At 42.6% G+C, this 16,796-nt stretch overlaps 2 protein-coding genes and 1 non-coding gene across 7 annotated transcripts in view; 1 reads left to right on the top strand and 2 right to left on the bottom strand.

The window, feature by feature from the left end:
- The window catches only part of Ap2b1 (adaptor related protein complex 2 subunit beta 1), a 124,543-nt gene extending 112,702 nt beyond the window's left edge, over window positions 1-11,841 (bottom strand). For 2 of the 5 annotated variants that reach the window (XM_059271349.1, XM_059271353.1), the window contains exons 1-2: window positions 8,748-8,916; window positions 3,257-3,316 (exon numbers count right to left, since the gene is read on the bottom strand). In XM_059271349.1, the coding sequence (XP_059127332.1) occupies window positions 3,257-3,293 (37 nt within the window). In that variant the 5' untranslated portion in view covers window positions 3,294-3,316; window positions 8,748-8,916. Of the gene's footprint in view, window positions 1-3,256; window positions 3,317-5,964; window positions 5,988-8,224; window positions 8,274-8,747; window positions 8,917-11,676 lie in introns of those variants that run through there. The other 3 variants (XM_059271350.1, XM_059271351.1, XM_059271352.1) reach the window with 3 other exon arrangements.
- A 315-nt stretch (window positions 11,842-12,156) lies between these two features.
- On the top strand, window positions 12,157-15,802 carry Pex12 (peroxisomal biogenesis factor 12). Its single transcript, XM_059271354.1, has 3 exons — window positions 12,157-12,384; window positions 12,656-13,209; window positions 14,337-15,802. The coding sequence occupies exons 1-3, from the start codon at window positions 12,259-12,261 to the stop codon at window positions 14,737-14,739; spliced, it is 1,083 nt and encodes a 360-aa protein (XP_059127337.1). The 5' UTR covers window positions 12,157-12,258; the 3' UTR covers window positions 14,740-15,802.
- Window positions 15,803-16,486: 684 nt separating this feature from the next.
- Window positions 16,487-16,583, bottom strand: LOC131918134 (Z30 small nucleolar RNA). Its single transcript, XR_009380875.1, has one exon. It is a non-coding gene; the product is annotated as a Z30 small nucleolar RNA (small nucleolar RNA).
- Window positions 16,584-16,796: the final 213 nt, after the last annotated feature.

Below are 16,796 nucleotides of genomic sequence, written 5' to 3'. Positions count from 1 at the left end.
GGCTAACCTGGGGTACATCACAAGTTCTAGAACAACTCTGCTACTTAGTGGTATGACTATTTCTTCTAGGCTAATCTGGGGTACATCACAAGTTCTAGGACAACTTTGCTATTTAGTGGTAAGACTATCTCAACATTAAATAAAACAGGTTAGTTAGCAAAGATCAAAACAGGGAATGGAGAGATGGCTCAGAGATTAGGAGTACTGGCTGCTCTTTCAAAGGACCTGGATTTGATCCCAGTACTGACATGACAGCTCACAATTGGCTGCTACTCCAGTTCCAGGGGGAATCTGATGTCCTCTTCAGGCCTCCATAGGCACCAGGCATGCATGTGGTGCACAGACACACAGCAGGTAAAATACTCATGCACATAAAATAAAATAATAATAAAAATTTTAAAGGAAGATCCCCTAACACACACACACACACACACACACACACAAACAAAAAAATAATTAATCTTAAAAAATAAAATCAGCCGGGCAGTGGTGGCGCACGCCTTTAATCCCAGCACTCGGGAGGCAGAGCCAGGTGGATCTCTGTGAGTTCGAGGCCAGCCTGGGCTACCAAGTGAGTTCCAGAAAAGGCGCAAAGCTACACAGAGAAACCCTGTCTCGAAAAACCAAAAAAAAAAAATAAAAAATAAAAAAATAAAATAAAATAAAATCAATCTTCCAACTGTATTTATCCCACATTTATGACGTTGCTCCATTTGCTTTACAATTCTCTACATATACACAGACCTTTTCCTTATATCATTTAAAGTTGCAGACACCATTCCTCTTTAGCCCTGAATATATAACTTGTGTTTTTCAAGGATAAGGAACTTTTCTTAATTATTGTACTATTAAAATATCAATACATCACCACTATCATCTAATCTAAACAGACCTTGTTCTATGCCCTTTACAGCAACCTGACTTCCATCCCATGCCCAGTTCTAGGGTACATTCACTTAAGAATATGCATTACACTTATTATCATGTCTCTTCAGTCATTAATCTGAAACAATTTCTTTTCATGATAATATTTTTGTTTTTAAAACAGGGTCTTATTGTGTAGCCCAGACTAGCCTGGAACTGTGGTGGTACTGTGTTCCCCAAAATATTGTGTACCCTAATAAACTTATCTGGGGTCAGAGAACAGAAAAGCCACTAGATACTTAGGATAGGCAGTGGTAGCACACTCCTTTAATCCTAGCATCCCAGAGGCAGAAATCCATGTGTTCAAGGATACAGCCAAGCATGGTGACTCATGCCTTTAATCCCAGAAAGTGAGCCTTTAATCCCAGGGAGTGGTGGTAGAAAGCAGAAAGATATATAAGGCGTGAGGACCAGAAACTAGAAGCATTTGGCTGGTTAAGCTTTTAGGTTTTGAGCAGCACAGTTCAGCTGAGAGCCATTCAGATATGAGGACACAGAGGCTTCCAGTCTGAGGAAACAAGATCAGCTGAGAAGTTGGCCAGGTGAGGTTAGCTGTGGCTTGTTCTGTCTCTCTGATCTTCCAGTGTTCACTCCAAAAACTGGCCTCAGGTTTGATTTTATTAATAAGAATTTTTAAGATTCATGCTACATGGAACTCTGAAGACCAGGCTGGCCCTGAACTCACAGCAATCCACTTGCCTCTGCCTCTCGAGTGCTGGGTCATGATAAGACTTTTTAAGTACAGGACCCTTATTATGAGAAGCACTTCCAGCTTGCCATGGGTTTCCTGAATTCCAATAAGGTTATGAATTTTGGGCAAGTTAACTTCATAGAAAACCACACCCAAAGGCGAATGGTGTCACTTTGACCTGCTGGTGGTGATGTTAACATTGACTATATGGATAAGGTTCTAAATTTGGTTTTCGTTATTGTTGGGGGGTTTTTGTTTATTTTATCTTTTTTCAATTGTTAAATTTTTTTGTATATATGAATGCTCTGCCTGGTACTCACAGAGATCATAGGAGGGAGCCAGATTCCCTGGGACCAGAGTTATAAACAGTTGTGAGCCACCGTTATGGATGTTGTGAATCGAATCCAGGGCCTTGATTATTTTCAATAGGTTATAATCCATTACTCTAATCACTTTTTTCGTTGTTCAAATTATCCAAATTTGGTCAGTGAAGGCCCTTTTAAGGTGTGGGGATCCTTGATGTCCCATTATTTTCTGAGCATTTCCTTACTTAGAAGACATTCACCTTCAGCTTAACACAGTCCCAAATCAGTATCTGGCCCAAGAGTTCTGGTTCCTTTCAGTGAAAGATGTTGTTTGTTTATTTTGGGTTTTGTTTGTTTTTTCTCCTCGAGACAGGGGTTCTCTGTGTAGCTTTGCACCTTTCCTGGATCTCGCTCTGTAGACCAGGCTGGCCTCAAACTCACAAAGATCAGCCTGCCTCTGCCTCCCAAGTGCTGGGATTAAACGTGTGTGCCACCACCACCTGGCTGAAAAAATGTTATTTAGAAACCAAAATTGAGTACTAGGTATCCTCGGCACCTACTCTGACTTACTGGAAATTGGGGTACTCAATCAGTAATGCCACTAGTGTACCAAGCAAAATGTGCATAGTACATACTCCAACTCAGCTAAGTCTCAAGACAACACACCAGAAAATACTTCAAGGCAAATAAAGACAAATTCTATGCCAGAAAAGTTGCCACATTTCAGCCACTAGAGGACACTCACACCTGAGAAGCAGGCCAAGACACTGAAAAATAAGAATAATAAACATCACAGTAGTTGGTGCCATGCCCAGAATATTTCAGCAAATATAAGACCTGCTGAATGCAAAAACAAAGAATTCTGACTCTGAGAAACAAAGCGAGCTCAGTTGCGTGCTTAGTAAGCTGAGGACAGTGACACTAATTTATCTCTGATGGAAGGGCTGTCCACACCTCCAGAAATCTGCCATCTGGAAACAATTTGGGAAGGTAGATTTTCCCAACAAGAATCCTTAGTTCCTAGGCCCACACTCACATGTAAAACCCAGTATTATATTACTGACCACAGAGGTGATGAAGAACTGGAGGTGTAGCACAATAACAGAGCACTAGCCTAGCATGTGCAAGACCCTAGATTAGGTTCCCAGCACTGGAAAGCAAGCATATAAAATCCCCTACACTTTAATAACTATTCAAACATAATTATTTGTAGAAACATCAGATTCCCAAGGAGAGGGTGCAAACACATGTAAAAAACTTCAGAACATTCTACTTGGGCAGTATAACCCAGCAACTTAACTGAACAATGTGAAGGGTCTGCTGAGGTTCTACTCACCCTTCTTATTGGTTGTGAAGTACTTGGAGTCAGTCATGATTCTGGATCTTTAGAGTGTACCTATGGTAAGAGTAAAGAATGCTGTTATCCAAATAATGTCTCCAGTAAGGCATCTGATTAATTTTAAGAACATCTAAGGTTAAGAATTTCCGCTTTTTAACAAAATGAGTAGTTTCTTCCTATTACCACCACCATTTGCCGTTCAAGCAGCACAGGAAATTAAAAACCACAACTTGCCTCAAGGAATTTCTAGGAGCAAAGTATGAAGGACAAATGGAATAGGGTAATAACCTGAACTCCTTATGGCTCTGTAGCCTCCAAGGACAAGCTTGATACCTTTGTAAATACATCTTAGTCACTCACTCAAACATTTAAGACAAAGACTTAGTGCCAAAGATTTCTCCATAACTTTCTAATCAGGAAAATCTGGTCACTCAAAGTAGGCAAAGCTCAAAGGCAGAAACAATTCTGCCAACCTGTTAAATACTGCTTGCTAAAAGGGTCTCAGAAAAAATAAGCCTGCCTTGCTCCCAGCCCTGGGAGGTACAGGCAGGAAGACCAGGAGTTCAAAGTTATTTTCCTCAGCATAGCTACACAGTGGCTTTGAGGTGAACCTGGACTACACAAGACCCTGTCTCAAAAACATAAAGGAGGCCAGGCGGTGGTGGCGCACGCCTTTAATCCCAGCACTCGGGAGGCAGAGCCAGGCGGATCTCTGTGAGTTCGAGGCCAGCCTGGGCTACCAAGTGAGTTCCAGGAAAAGGCGCAAAAAAAAAAAAAAAAAAAAAAAAAAAAAACATAAAGGAAATAAAGAGCTAGAAACCACGAACACCATGCGGAATACAGAAATTGTTTTGATATTTGTCACCTAGAGGTTGCATTAATGTTTTCACGTCTTTCTAACAAAAATTCAGAGAATGTTATTATCAATCCATTCATAATATAAATTAAATAGAAAGCAGACAAATTAGGGATTTTTTTTTTTTGGTTTAAAGATTTTTATTATTTACTTATGTGTATGTGTGTACATCTGTGTGTGCACCCATGCCGAAGAAGGCCAGAACAGGGAGTTAGATCCTGAAGCTAGAGTTACAGATGGCTGTGAGCCACCTGATGTGGGTGCTGGAAATTGAAACTGGGTGCTCTGCAAGAGCAGCAAGTGCTCTTAACCAGTGAGCTGCCTGTGCTTTTTGCAACAGCATTGCCTGTGTAGCCCTGACTGGCCTGGAATTCTTTATGTAAAAGAGGTTGGCCTTGAATTTGCAAAGGTCCTCTCCTCCTACTTCTGTCCAGAGTGCTGGCATTACAAACATGCCACCACACACAGTTCTTTTTGTTTTTTAAGACAGATCTCATCTAGCCCAAGAAGGTCTCAAACTTGCTACGTCACTGAAGATGACTTGAATCCCTCCTTCTCCTGTCTCCACCTTCCAGGTGCTAGGAATATGGGTGTGTGCCACCACACCTGACTGGGAATTCTTCACATAAACAGGCAGGAGGATCTCTGAGTTCAAGGGCAGCTTGGTCTACATAATGAATTCCAGGCCAGCCAGGGCTACATACAAAGACCCTGTTTCAAATCACGACAAAACTTTTTAAAGACTAGTAATATAAATCTTATCTGTGAGTTTACATGTACAAACAAAGATGACACACAGAAACAATTACTAGGGTCCGACAAGAGTGCTATAGTTACTGCTCAAAACCATCACTGTTCATACAGACCGTGGTTATACCACTTTAAATCCCTTGGAATCAGCAAAACCTCAAACCTAAGACTTGAAAACAAAATTTGTTTAGAACTTTTTCACCCAGTTACTTGGGAAAAGTGCACAAAAGCATTCTGTCTTCTAAAGCTCACATACACATATATAAAATTATTTTTTCTTTTAAGATAGGATCTCCTCTGTAAGTCCTGGCAGGCTTGAAACCCGCTATAAAAACCAGACTGGCTTCACACCCATGGTGATCCTCCTGTTTCTGCCTCATTAGTGCTGCAGTTACGTGCGCCATTATTCCTAGATAACATGAAATTCTAACAGGATTTCTCAACAAACACTGTTCAAATCAGTCACCTTTATTAACAGCCTACACTGGCATGATTTGTAGGATTCGATTCCCAGCACCCAACATAGAGACACATCACTGTAACTCTGGTTCCAGGGGATCCAGCACCCTCTTCTGGCCTCCTTGAGCACAAGGCACACACATGGCGCACTGACATGTACAACACCCATGAATATAAAATAAAATAATAACAATTTTTAAGAAGCCTGCAACAAAGATCCTACACCAAGAATCTCTGCTCTGACAAAAAGAGATATGACCAGATACTTGGGAGGCTGAGGTAAGTCTGGATAATATAATGAGACTTTGTCTCAAAAACAAAATAAGGCTGGAGATAGATCAGCAGCTAAGAGCACTGGCTGCTCTTCCAGAAGCCCAGGGTTCTGTTCCGAGCACTCACTTGGCAGCTCACCACTGTCTCTAACTCCAGTTCCAGGGGATCAGATGCCCTCTTCTGGCCTCTGAGGGCACTGAGTACACAAGTGGTATATAGTCCTATATGCAGTCAAAATACCCATACACAAAATAAAATAAATAAAAAAGGGCTCAGTGGTAGAGGGCTTGCTTAATATATGGAAACCTGTGCTCAATCCTTAGTGCCAATTTAGAGCAGGGATATAGCCCAATGGTAGTGTGCTTACCTAGCAGGCATAAGATCTCTCCATCAAAAGAAAAAAAATCAAAAAGGAAGAAAAATAAGCAGATAAATACATCACAAAATACAACTGATACCATGGTAAACAATTATGATGAAATAATCCCTACCATACAGGCAAAGAATCATGGTGACAAGTTTATCCTTGCCTTAAGTAAAAACAAATAAACGAAAAACCTCCAAGGAAAAAATAAAAATGGTCTAAACAAAAGCAAAAGAGTAGAAAGGAAAGATGGGGGTGGGCTGGAGCTAAACACATTATATGCATATATGAATATTAAATATTTAATTAAAAATGAGAAGAGGTGGTAATGGTAGAACCTTAATGTCACTATGACTTTCAACTCACAATAATCACATATACCTGTTTTTAAATGAAATACCCCCAAGCACTTGCTAGATAGGCACAGCCAGATTCTCCAAATAAATGATGTGAAAACGGATGTCTGTATTAGAAACCACAAAAAAATAGTCAGAATGGAGCTAGAGAAAATACAACTTGCCTAGTGCTTCAAAACATAAAATCCTACTGGAGTAAAGTTTTGTTTTTCAGGAAATCCCTAAAAATAAGTAAGTCACAATGGAATTTGAACTCATAAGCCCTTATACAACATCAAACCTGAAAAGTCACTAACTGATTTATGGTGTGGCCTAGGGACACTGTTAAAGAACAAAGCAGCCTCCAGGCAAAGCACATAATCACCTGCATTTGTCCTAGCCCACATGTGATGAAACCGCCTTCATAGGCCTGCCTGTACAAGGTTATAGATCTAGATTAACATAACCTAGTTTCTGCCAAATATAGGTTGTCAAAGTCCGTCCATCCTCCCCTTCCTTCAATTCCCCAAAAGAGAAACTCAACATTGAAATAAGATTAATAGGCTGAGTAGAATAAGGTCAGAAAATAATAAGGTCTTAATTTTAAATGGTTCTTTGAGAAATGGCAACTAACACTAGGGTCAGGAAGGCCACTACACCCTTCTGTACACATAAAGTCAGGAGCTAGCCAAAGTTCGGTGAACTGTAAAGCAGAAGAGTCATTCCAGCAACCTTCGCTTACAAGGTTGAGAGGTGTAAAGATCGTATCTGGCCAAATGTTCAATAGCACAAGGACAATAGCAGCTTCAGATTAATTACCTTATCAGAAATAAAACAATAAAAAGCCAAATTCACCTCTGGTTTCTATTTTAATAACCATACGTTGATACATAAAGAAAGAAGTCCAACAGTCTTACACCCAACTGTTATGACATGCCAAGGCATTTTGGGAACCAAGCCTAGGAGGAAGGAAAAAGGAATGGTGTCCTCCCTGAATACTCCTGGTGTAAGCGGGTTCAGGCTTGTGTTTTAGGACACAATAGTTTAAAATAATAATCTTTCACAGAAGGAAAGGATGTAAGGGAACTTCTTTGAGCCTTAATTCGTCAAAATATTTGCTTTTTATTAAGTTTACCATCCATCTATGGGGAGGCTGTTTGCAGAACACACTCCCCTTTATTTCTCAGGCAAGAGAAATTTCTGTTTGCCTGGCAAGATACCTGTGATTTCGTTCTCATTATTTCTCAGGCAAGAGAAATTTCTGTTTGCCTGGCAAGATACCTGTGATTTCGTTCTCATTTTCCGCCTCACGTCATCATCCCTGAGATGTGTTCCCTTTGCTGCGCCTCCTTCACCTGCCTCTTTCTATTATTACTTTGTAAGTGCACCCTAAGGCTAAGCAGAACTACAAAAGGAAACCAATTAATAATTTAAACTGTTCCTCACTGAAAGCACTTTCTTAGTCAATTTGCCACTCCGCGCTTATTACGTGTTCTTTGTCTTCTAAACCACAACGGTTGCAAAAGTGTTTGGCAATTTAAAAACACGCTCCCTTCTAAAAGTTAAAAGGAAGCAAAATAAATTCAACGAAGCATTCATGACACATTCACACTGCTTCACAATGAAATAAATAGCCTGAGTTTTATGAAGAACCTTCCCCTAAATAGAAAGCTGCCCAGAAAGCTAATATATCCTGTGAAATTCAAAGAATAAAGAAACAGCAGGAAATTCCAGTTTTTTCACTTCTAGTAGAATTTACAGCCTTGCTCAAACTAGACTGCTCCTGATGACCCTAGGGAAGAAAGGGGGTGGGGGAGAACCCAACAATTCCGGGCTAAGATTTCCTTTCACTGGCTTCCCCCTCTCACACAGGGGGTCAATCACGCAGGTTTCTCCTTCCTCGAAGTACATTTAGTCCCCTTACTCACTTCCCCCAGGTCAAGACCCTGGAGATCTGTTCAGTTTTCACCAGGTCGGGAGAGAAGCCTGGAAACCCCAAATACGGGCGACAGGAGAGGTTTCAATGGCCAAACCTTGGGGGGAATCCTTTCTCCCTTTGCTTTGCTGGACACGTCTCGGCTTTTCAATGAACAGATGCCAGCCGGGAAAACTGGGAGGTTCTCCCTCGGCCTCCAGCCTCTAGCGGCCACACCCCTGGCCTCAACCCTCTCCAACCTTGTCCTGGAAACCTGCTTCGCTCCGAAGCCCCCGACCACTAGCTGTTCCACCCGAGCGCAACCCCATCCCACCAGGGCCACCACGGAGGAGGCACTTTTCCCAAGCTTCTCCCTCACAACGGTCACACCCGAGGACTCCCTCCACCCTCAACCGTCACGCTCCTCGGATCTCCTTTCCTCCCGCCGCCTACCACCGGGCTTGGGGTTCCCCTCCTTCACAACCACCCCCAGTCAGTCAGGGACACACCCCAAAAGCCAGCCGCCTTGAACTCACCGGAGGCAAGGGCGGGGTGGCGTCGGCAGCCGGAGAGCACAGCCCGGGTGGTGGTGTAATGGTTTCCTCCCCGTCGTCACGATTCTTTCTAGATCTAAGCCACTGCGCAAAACCCAGTTTGCCAGGGACAAAGATGGTGGGCCGGAAGCTTTTGCGTAAGAGAATCTCGCCGCGTGACGTCATCCGGGCGCGCGGGAGAACCAAGCAACCCGGCTGTGTCTCTGTTGCCTCGGCAACGGAAAGGTTTCCTTTCTCGGGGTCAGGGCAGTGCCTGTACTACCAAGGGACCCGCAGTGGCTTTCCCGAAGGACAGGTTAAATAAGTGGATAGTCTCGGGATTTATCTCCGTGAACAAGAGTTTTGTAAAACCTATGGAGGTATCCTACTTTCTTAAACACAAACCTCAGGTAATTTGCCTGTCCAGATACAGAAGCTCATACACGTGATAGAAACCGCCTTACTACCAAGAGCAGTGGACTAGGAGACAGCGACTCAACAAGGCTAAGAAGCCTTTAGATCTGAGTTCCAATCCCTACATTGAATATGACTGGGGAAACTTATTAGTGTCCCACCCCACCCCACCCCGCTCACACTCTTTGTTTTGTTGGGGCTTAAGTGGTATAAGGTAGGTTCAAAAACAAAAGAAAGAAGTGTCAGGCTATGTAGTTCAGGCTAGTCTGGAACAGGAGCCCCTCTTGCTTCTGCCTCTAGCGTGCTAGGACTCATCTTTTTTGAACTTTTGTTATCTATATATCTTAGAGGTTCTTCTGCCCAGCTGCTTTCTGGCTTCTCTCACTCCACTACTGAACAAATATTTATTAAGGATTACTACAGAAACCCAACTTTTTTTTTTTTTTTTGTCACAGCCCTTAGCTGTCCTGAAACTTGCTTTGTGGAGCAGGCTGGCCTCAAACACACAGATCCACCTGCCTCTGCCTCATGGCAACATTCGGGAGGCAGAGGCGGGAAGATCTCTGAGTTCCAGGCCAGCCTAGTCAACAGAGTGAGTTCCAGGACAGCCAGGGCTACACAGAAAAACCCTGTCTCAAAAAAAAACAAAAAACAAAAACAAAAACAAAAAACAAAAAATGAAAAAACAAGCAAACAAAGCAAAAACACAGGGCAGCTTAAACCAATCACAAAATACAATCAAGTTAGTTATTTACTGAGAATTTATTACATAATTGCCTATGTAACATATTTATTATATATTTAAGATCTCCAAACCTGATGGTCAGGCTTAGCCTTTAATTCCTAATAGAAACTGCAATCACATATGTGTCTTCATTAAACCACACATTTGAGAGTGGGGTTTTTGATGTATTGATTACTTGGTGACTAAAAGCTGACACATTACCGAAGTAAAATAAAAATTGACACTATTTTTTTTTTTCAGAACTGGGAATGGATCCTAGGGCTTCACACATGTTGGGCAAATACTCTACCACTGAATTATATTACCAACCATGACATATTATTTTTTAACTCTGTTTCTTTTCTCATGTAATAATCAGTTTCCTTTTTAAAGAGTAATCTCATGGGTCCATTAATCAAGGTGTCTTGCCCCTCTGGCTAAGAATGAAATGAGACTCTGAACCAAGATTGTTCAACTGGATTATTTTTCTTTTCTCTCCCTCTTCCTCCCCACTTTTCCTTTTTCAAGATAAGGTCTCACTGCCATGTAGCCCAATCTCTCAGGTGTTGGGATTACATTTGTGTGCCAACACATCCTACCTGTCAGTTAGAATTGGATCCACGGGCACAATGATAACTTGACACTCATTTTCATTGTAACAAAGTTACTTAGTTGAAGTTTTGCTAATTCCAGCTACAGAACTCTGATATGGTTAAATAGCCCTGTTCTTTTTGGGCTATCGTATTTTTTTTTTTTTTTTCGAGACAGGGTTTCTCTGTGTAGCTTTGCGCCTTTCCTGGAACTCACTCTGTAGACCAGGCTGGCCTCGAACTCACAGAGATCCGCCTGGCTCTGCCTCCCAAGTGCTGGGATTAAAGGCGTGCGCCACCACCGCCCGGCTGGGCTATCGTATTTTTGTGAGCATAGGCAAATAGTGAATACCAGGTCAGCCAAGGATAGGTATACAGCAACACTTTTTAAAGATGAAACAAACATCTTTTTTAATTAATACTTTTTAGAAATTCAACAATTGCACTTTCTGACAGCTATTTTAGTAAAGTACAATCATATTTTAGAACTATAAAGGTAACTTCTAAAATTGAAACAACTAAACCCAAGCCTTTTTTTAAGGTTCTCATTATACAAACCAATTGCCTACGTTTACACCCTAAGGTCCTAAGGTCTTTTTAGCCAAGGGATTGAAATTATCAGGGAGACGGTGAACTCATCCAAATCCCATTAACTCTATCCACAACTCAAACGAAGTATACAACCTGGACTTTACAAACCCATTGACAGCTTACTTTTTGTATACAAACCGAAAAGCACCTAGTCTAGCAAAACTCAGCTCGCGCTAGACCATCAGAATTGTTGCAGTGTATTGGTATCGCTAACATATCTACTGAGCTGGAGGGCGGAACCAATTTCATGTAGAATGTGCCTAGAATTGTTAACTTAGTTTTACCCAAGGAAGACAAGTTAAGCCTGTATGAAGAGTAATCGTCCCAAATTCTGGTGGACAAGGAGAACCTTTTTCATCTTAGTGAAACTTGCTGATAACTGACAATAATAAACGCTAAAGCTCTGCCTCTTCAGCTTCTCGGGAAGGTGGGCGAATTAGAGCTAAGCACCACCTGCCCGAGTCTGTGTCGAAAGGACCTGCCCATATTTTCCCCCTGGCATGCTCGTTCATGGGTAGGGGTGTCAGGTAGAGGCCCCAGCTCTGCACAGAGGCTCGAGTCTGGCCCTGCACTGAAGCTCCGCGGAGAGATAACCAGGAACAAATCCACCCACCACATTAGCCAGTCGTCTTGTTAAAGTCAGGAGGACGGAAGCGGAAGTCCCGGTTGGTCATAGAGTTCCCCAGTTCCGGCTCAGGGCCACGTTCTATGCTAGAGTGCCCGTCTTCCGCCCGCTGTGTGGAGGTCCTCGGAGCTTCTGTTTCCGGGTGCGGCTTCTGTCACAAAGCCTAGACCTCCCTTCTCAGGTGGCGTCACGGGTCCTCTGCGCCGCGCCCGAGGTCAGCCAGCAAGGACGGGCGCTTCCCAGCCTGCAGCCGGAGCCGGGCCTCGCAGCTCGGGACTGCAGCTCAAGCGACACGTTCCTTGGCCCACACCTGTCTCCGAGTCACGCTCCGCCCTGTGAGGTGCAGCATTTGACAAGTCATTCCCCAGCCCCCACATGTCACGTCCCCAGCTTCGGAGTTAACAGTCCTTAACTTTTAGATTCCCTTCCTCTGCCTCATAAGTCTTTTTTTTTGGGGGGGGGGGGGTGCCATGCAGAAAGATTAAGACTCAGCACCTCTTTGATATAAAACAAGTTCATGCTCAGTAGAGTATTTGTGAGAAAAGTGAATCCCAGTACACACAGGATACCATGGCTGAGCACGGGGCTCATATCACAACTGCTGCGGTGGCGGACGACCATCCATCCATCTTTGAGGTGGTAGCACAGGACAGTTTAATGACAGCAGTGAGACCCGCTCTTCAGCATGTGGTCAAGGTAAGGTATTATTTCTCTGGAAGGTTTCAGGGACGACTGGAGAAAACTCATTAACAAGTAACCAAGAGTTTGCATTGATCAACATGTGCCATCCATATCCATGGCTTAATTTACACCCAAAGAGCCCTGGACTCAATTCCTAGGACCTCGGGGAGCTTAGGCTATACCCCAAAGGAGAGTTATTTAAGCTAAGTGTGTGTTGGCTTTAGAAGGAAAAGGTTAATGTGAATACAAACTGAAGACTGTACTAAAATGAATGTTTTTGCTCCAGGTTCTTGCAGAATCAAATCCTGCACACTTCGGCTTCTTTTGGAGGTGGTTTGATGAGATCTTCACTCTGCTAGACTTTCTGCTCCAGCAGCATTATCTTTCTAGAACCAGTGCCTCATTCTCTGAACATTTTTATGGCTTAAAGCGGATTGTAGCAGGGAGCTCGCAGCAGCTTCAGAGGCCAGCCAGTGCTGGTCTTCCCAAGGAGCACCTTTGGAAATCCACCATGTTCCTCGTTCTTCTTCCCTATCTGAAAGTGAAGCTGGAGAAGCTGGCTTCTAGCTTGAGAGAAGAGGACGAATACTCTATTCACCCTCCTTCTTCGCACTGGAAACGATTCTACAGAGCCTTCCTGGCGGCCTACCCGTTTGTTAATATGGCCTGGGAAGGCTGGTTTCTTACACAACAACTTCGATACATTCTAGGAAAAGCTGAGCACCACTCTCCCCTGCTGAAACTGGCTGGAGTGCGGCTGGGTCGACTGACAGCTCAGGACATACAAGCTATAGAGCATAGACTGTCTGAAGCCAGTGCCATGAAGGACCCCGTCAGAAGGTAAGACCGTAACATTTTCTTTTTTTTGATTTTTCGAGACAGGGTTTCTCTGTGTAGCTTTGTGCCTTTCCTGGAACTCACTTGGTAGCCCAGGCTGGCCTTGAACTCACAGAGATTCGCCTGGCTCTGCCTCCCGAGTGCTGGGATTAAAGGAGTGCGCCACCACCACCCGGCCTCGTAACATTTTCTAAAACCCCTTCAGTAACAAAACTTAAAGTTGTACATCAATCATCTGGTTTACCCCAGTCTTTTATTAAGTCACAGCAAAGTCATTCCTCACATCCATAAACAAGGACTGCCATTCTGGTGATCTTTCCTATCATAATAGGTACATCTTGCTGCACGCCTGCTGTAGGCTAGGCCTCCCTCATGGGAGGGATTTGCTTTGTGTATATTATCTTATGCCTCATCACAACCTGATGATTAAATGCAGTGACTTCATTTAACAGTTGGGGGAAACCAACAGCTAGACGACACAGAGCCAAGATTCAATACAGAGCAATACAGTTCTGAAGAATGTTCTCATCCATGATGCTACACCACCTCTAGCTAATGCTTATTCTCCCACAAGTTCAAAGATGTATGCATCTCAACACTGCTAAGTTACTTTTTAAGTCTACTATTTCTTCTTCTGGGTGGATTATCTTCCATTTTAAAATTCTATAAAATCGTATCTTTAATGCTTTTCTCAGATCAAAGCCTAATCTTTTGTTGTTAAAAACAGGTTGGGAGGTGGGGAGGACAGGACGGGACTGGAGAGATGGCACAGGGATTATGTGAGTGGCATGTACTGCTTGCTATTCCAGAGGACCAGAGATCGATTCCCAGCACCCACATTTGGCAGTTCACAACTGCTTGTAATTCCAGATCTTCTGACCCAACTGGTACCTGCATGCACAGACAAGCAGACACAAACATAAAATATTTTAAAAACTGGAAACACCAGAGTTTAGGTGTACACACCTAGCATGTTGACTTAAATGGGCGAACTGCTTACAACAGACCCTCCAGTCCAAGAGCACTCCATCTCCAAATCAGTGACTCCCACCAAGTGTGGAACTGCACTCAGTCACTCTGTGACCACACCCAAATCAACTATTTTCTTTGCCCCTTGTTCTCTTTCCCAGCGGCATTGGTGAGAAGATAAAGTCAGCTCTGAAGAAAGCTGTGGGAGGTGTCGCCTTATCCCTCTCCACTGGCCTTTCCGTGGGTGTATTCTTCCTGCAGTTCCTCGACTGGTGGTACTCTTCGGAGAACCAAGAAACCATCAAATCACTGACTGCTCTGCCTACCCCACCACCACCTGTACACCTAGACTACAACTCTGATTCTCCCCTGCTACCCAAAATGAAGACAGTGTGCCCGCTGTGTCGTAAAACTAGGGTGAATGATACAGTTCTTGCCACCTCTGGCTATGTGTTCTGTTACCGCTGTGTGTTTAATTATGTGAGGAGTCACCAAACCTGTCCCATCACAGGCTATCCAACAGAAGTCCAGCATCTAATTAAACTCTACTCTCCAGAGAACTGAAAGAGATTAGCATATCATCTCAGCTCAAGTTCTCTCCTGTAAGGCCACAAGACTGTTTTCAGTATGGCACACAACACTGACACTTCCCTAATTCATAACTACGTTGATTTTCAGTAACTATATGGATTCCTTTAAAAGGATGTATCCACTTGATCCTAACTTTTTGGTTTGCTCTCTACCAAGCTGGTTAGGCAGGAGAATCAGGATTGCAGGTGGTGTGAGGGCCAACGTGGAGGTGGATTAAAGATCACTACAAGTGTTGCTTGTTCTCCTCAAGAGTAAGACTTTGAGCTGAGTGTGGTAATTCGATGTCTGCACTCAGATGGAGGCATGATTCTGAGTTCAAGGCCAGCTTAGGCCACCAGAGGGAGACTGTCAAAAGGTAAAACGAAAGCGAGAGACTATGATTAAGAGGGATACAAGCTCAGAGGAAAAGGCAGGTTAGACCTCATCCGAGAGGTGGTTTGGAAACAGGCCTTCTCTTTACAAAGTATTTCTTTACCTGCGCAGTAGAGGCTTTATCAGACTGCATACAATATGAAACATGGACTTCCTCTTTATAGAAATACTTAGGGACATTTTAGAGAAACAACCCCTTCCATATACTGTGACTTACTAACATCTGCTAATTATCAAATTAACAAATGCTAATAATTATCAGCATTTGAAGAGTCCTTCATGAGCCATACCTGTCTCTCTTGGGAAACAGGTTAAAGAAAAATAGAGTTTGTTTATAGGGAGGAGTCTGGAAATTTCATGTGAGTGAAAGCTGGCAAGGAATGGTGAGATGCAGTAAAATCCTTACCGAATGTTTACCGAATGCTTATCTAATGAATACTTAATGAGGAGCAAAAGCTTTCTGCCTGCTCTTATGAGTCTTCTCAATTGACAGTTTGCTCAATTGACATGAATCATCCTATATATTCTGAAAGTTTCTATGAAACATTTAAGTAAATTTTAACAATACATGATTCTGGGAAAGAATTGTTCCATGCTGTCATGATTGTGTGGAAACTCAAAAGATTATTTCAAGGGTTTAAAATAAATTTTCATTCAGATCACCTTTGACTTCTTGAAGCATTCCTGTATGATTAAAGTTTTGCTTATTAAAAAGACAAATCTAATAATGAGAACAAACCCTGTTCTAACAACAAGAATACCACCTTGTATGGAAATAGCATTTACCAGAGACCCAGCAGTTCAGTCACTGATTTAGGAAAATTTATGACAGTGGATGGACAAGCTGACTGAGAAATGGCTTCTGAAAAATCATTAATGTAGGATGAATGAAAATAATTTGTGTGAATGCCTGGCATAATATGTGACTCGTGCTGGCAAGTGAGAGCATATTCTCTGGCGCCATAAACATGATATAATTTTACTAGGTTTTAAAATGGACAATCCATCCTGTGAATTTAAAAATATTAAAGCTTACGTATACCAGAAGACAAGATTGTCGTCTTTTACAGGCTCTTGTAAAACCTCATCAAAACAAAGGCCTTACCCAAACAAATACCACAGTTAATTACAACACTTTTAATACAGTAATAAGTCAGTAAGGAATTGATTTTGATTCAGGGCAAAATGGTGACTCCTCCACGAAGTCTTCAATCCTGACTTCTCACCTGGACCTAAGAAGGAAAACATGAAAGTATCAGTAATTCCAAGGACAGAAAAGAATACGCTGACACAATAAGCCAGTATCCACACAGGTTCAAATACACCTGTGCGGTAAGACAAGCACAATCAGCTCAGAGAGAAGATTACCGGATCATGCCCTGGTCAAAGCCAGAGCCGAAGCAATGGCAATACCAGGTCAGACTATACTTCGCTCATCATTGCATCATTTCATTTCCCCTCCCTGGATTACCTAAGGAGCACCTATTTTCAGATCCACAAGAAATCTAGGCTTACATACCAAAACAGCTGCTTTTTTTTTTTTTTTTTTTAGATGTTTCATTTTGAATTTTCTATAAATACTTTCCACTATGTGGTAAGTAATTGCTATACAAAAATAAAACTTATACAAGTTTTGTTTGTGGGCAGGGGACTGTTTT

The sequence above is a fragment of the Peromyscus eremicus genome, chromosome 8a (assembly GCF_949786415.1).
Source record: "Peromyscus eremicus chromosome 8a, PerEre_H2_v1, whole genome shotgun sequence".
NCBI lineage: Eukaryota > Metazoa > Chordata > Mammalia > Rodentia > Cricetidae > Peromyscus > Peromyscus eremicus.
The sequence above is the reverse complement of the archived record's forward strand: the minus strand, read 5'-3'. Positions and strand labels throughout refer to the sequence as shown.